The sequence below is a fragment of the Mizuhopecten yessoensis genome, unplaced genomic scaffold (genome assembly GCF_002113885.1).
Source record: "Mizuhopecten yessoensis strain PY_sf001 unplaced genomic scaffold, ASM211388v2 scaffold1633, whole genome shotgun sequence".
NCBI lineage: Eukaryota > Metazoa > Mollusca > Bivalvia > Pectinida > Pectinidae > Mizuhopecten > Mizuhopecten yessoensis.
Genome location: NW_018404144.1, coordinates 1 through 2,206, shown reverse-complemented (window position 1 = coordinate 2,206; position 2,206 = coordinate 1). Strand labels below are relative to the sequence as shown.

At 38.3% G+C, this 2,206-nt stretch overlaps 1 protein-coding gene across 1 annotated transcript in view; it reads right to left on the bottom strand.

The window, feature by feature from the left end:
- Positions 1-1,611, bottom strand: part of LOC110466259 — a 21,080-nt gene extending 19,469 nt beyond the window's left edge. The window contains exon 1 of the mRNA XM_021522663.1: positions 1,530-1,611. Coding sequence (XP_021378338.1) covers positions 1,530-1,580 — 51 coding nt within the window. The 5' untranslated portion in view covers positions 1,581-1,611. The remainder of the gene's footprint in view (positions 1-1,529) is intronic.
- Positions 1,612-2,206: the final 595 nt, after the last annotated feature.

Here is a 2,206-nt window from a genome sequence, read left to right as displayed (position 1 = left end):
GAGAAAATAACTGCCGTAGCAGTTAGTACGGTGCATGTATTCCTTGCGGATAGCCGGTTAAGCTGAGATGGAATCGACAGAAATGCTAGCGCTGTTTATGTTATGTTATCTAAAACTATAAAGCACGCTAGTATCTTTGTCTGAGTTTGAACACAGATGAACTTAGTTTAATATGTTAATGGGCATGTATTGGAGAGAGTTTACTTTGTGTTTCTATAATCATACAGTGGTTCATGCGAAAGGAATGGATAAGTGACTGGTTAGTTTGATGTTGCCATGAGGCCCTCCAAGGGGTACCTGTTGTGATGGCCCACGGCGTATTTTCTGGGTCACCAAGATACGTGGAATCTAAGTCCGTGGATTTACATAATTTATAATATTACCGGGTTCAATAAAATGGTATGATTTAATTATATTGCTGAACTTAACGATTATTTTTGTTTTTACATGCAAGATTTAAATAAGTACTAATATGAATACCCGGCCTCCTCTGCCCCGGCAATATATAAAAAAAAATCAGAAAGGTTTGTCCCTTGGTGTAGGGAAGGTGTTTAGCCCCGTACCATCTGTACCGGCCACATTCCGGTACTAAATTCAATATATATCTACTTCATGTTTATGTCTTTTATCATTGTTGACCTTTAATTGTAAATGTATGACGGGAGAAGGCTGTGATAAATTGTAAAAATTTGTGCCCCACCCTTGTTTAATTTTATTGGTAACAAATTTTTGTTTAAAGTTTAATAAATTTAAATTCTGAACATTGGCAAGTGTGCAATTAACATCTAATGATGAATAATTACTGTTCAATAAGTTTGAATACGGACTTAGAAATCATATAACTTGGTTTCCTAGTGCGGTAAGAAGTTGCTGTTGCCTGACGGCCCCTCTCTGGGGGCCCCTTTGGAAACCGTTTCATCTCGCTCGCACAACTTGTGTTTACAGCCTAGTCAGGTGACGTTATCGGCGCTATTTTGTAGGGCTTTCCCAAACAATTCAAGTGGTCAAACTGGACATTTGGAACGGACTATGAATATGGGGATAGCGAGGTAACATAAGTGGAAGTGCATACAATACATACATTCATTAAAAAAAACCGCCTTGCAAAATTGTGTCCCTTTAATATGTCCCTTTTATGCAAATTGTTTGTACTTATGATTGCTCTAATTTGTCACCTCGGGTTACGCTCACTTTCGCTCTCTACACCCCTGGAATATGTCATGGCAAAATTGAAGGCTCGGTGTGCGCCACCTTGTTGAAGAGACAAGAAGACTAGTTCGATCCTTTGATGTACATCAAAAGAATATCGCGGTCATGTAACGGTAAAAATTGACAGGCTTTGAAGTAGGGCGTCTCTCCTTTGTAATCTTCAAAGGAGAGGTATCAGTCTAGCGATTGGTCAGTTTTTTTTTACCTTAGACCAATCTAAACAGCTATTTTCGTGCCTTCACTTTTGCCATGACAGGAGCGTGTCGCAGAAAAATGCAGAATTAGAAGCAGTTGTGTGGTGATGTAGCAATGGTACTTACATCTTGAACTTTTGTATCGAAAAATGACTTGTTCACGATCTTCGGGAACATCAGGACAAAAACCAGCGGCAGTAAGACTGTCAACACCTAGAACAAAGACGTCACTTAAAAATATACTATACGTATTAATGACAGTAAATATTTAGAACTTATTCCTTTGCGGCAATAAAACGGTCATCACCTAGAAAGAAACATCTTATTACGTAAAAGCAGTAAAAGATTCAGTGCCAGTCCTGATACGGATTTTTTAGATTTTAATTTACACATTTTCTCGGCAATAATGTATGATAACATACGTCAGATACTCAGGTAAATCTACATTAAATGGTAAGGACTGGTGTTAAACAGACATAATGTAAGTGACAGACTACTGGTATGGACGCACTACCGAGTCCCTGACTCGGCCCTCCATGTTTGTCATAATATGGGGGTACAGTGAATTCGTACCTCAATTCTATCCTAGCGTGAAACCAGCTGCTTTGGAAACAGTCGTATATGTGTAAATAATACGTATTCAAAGTTATATAAAACGTTTGATATTGCATAATGAATACAGAGANTAAGTTAATGATGGTAGACTGACTTGTCTGTAAGTTAATGATGGTGGACAGACTGGTCTGTATATTATTGACGGTAGTCTGACTCGTCTTTAAGTTATTGATGGTAGACTGACTGGT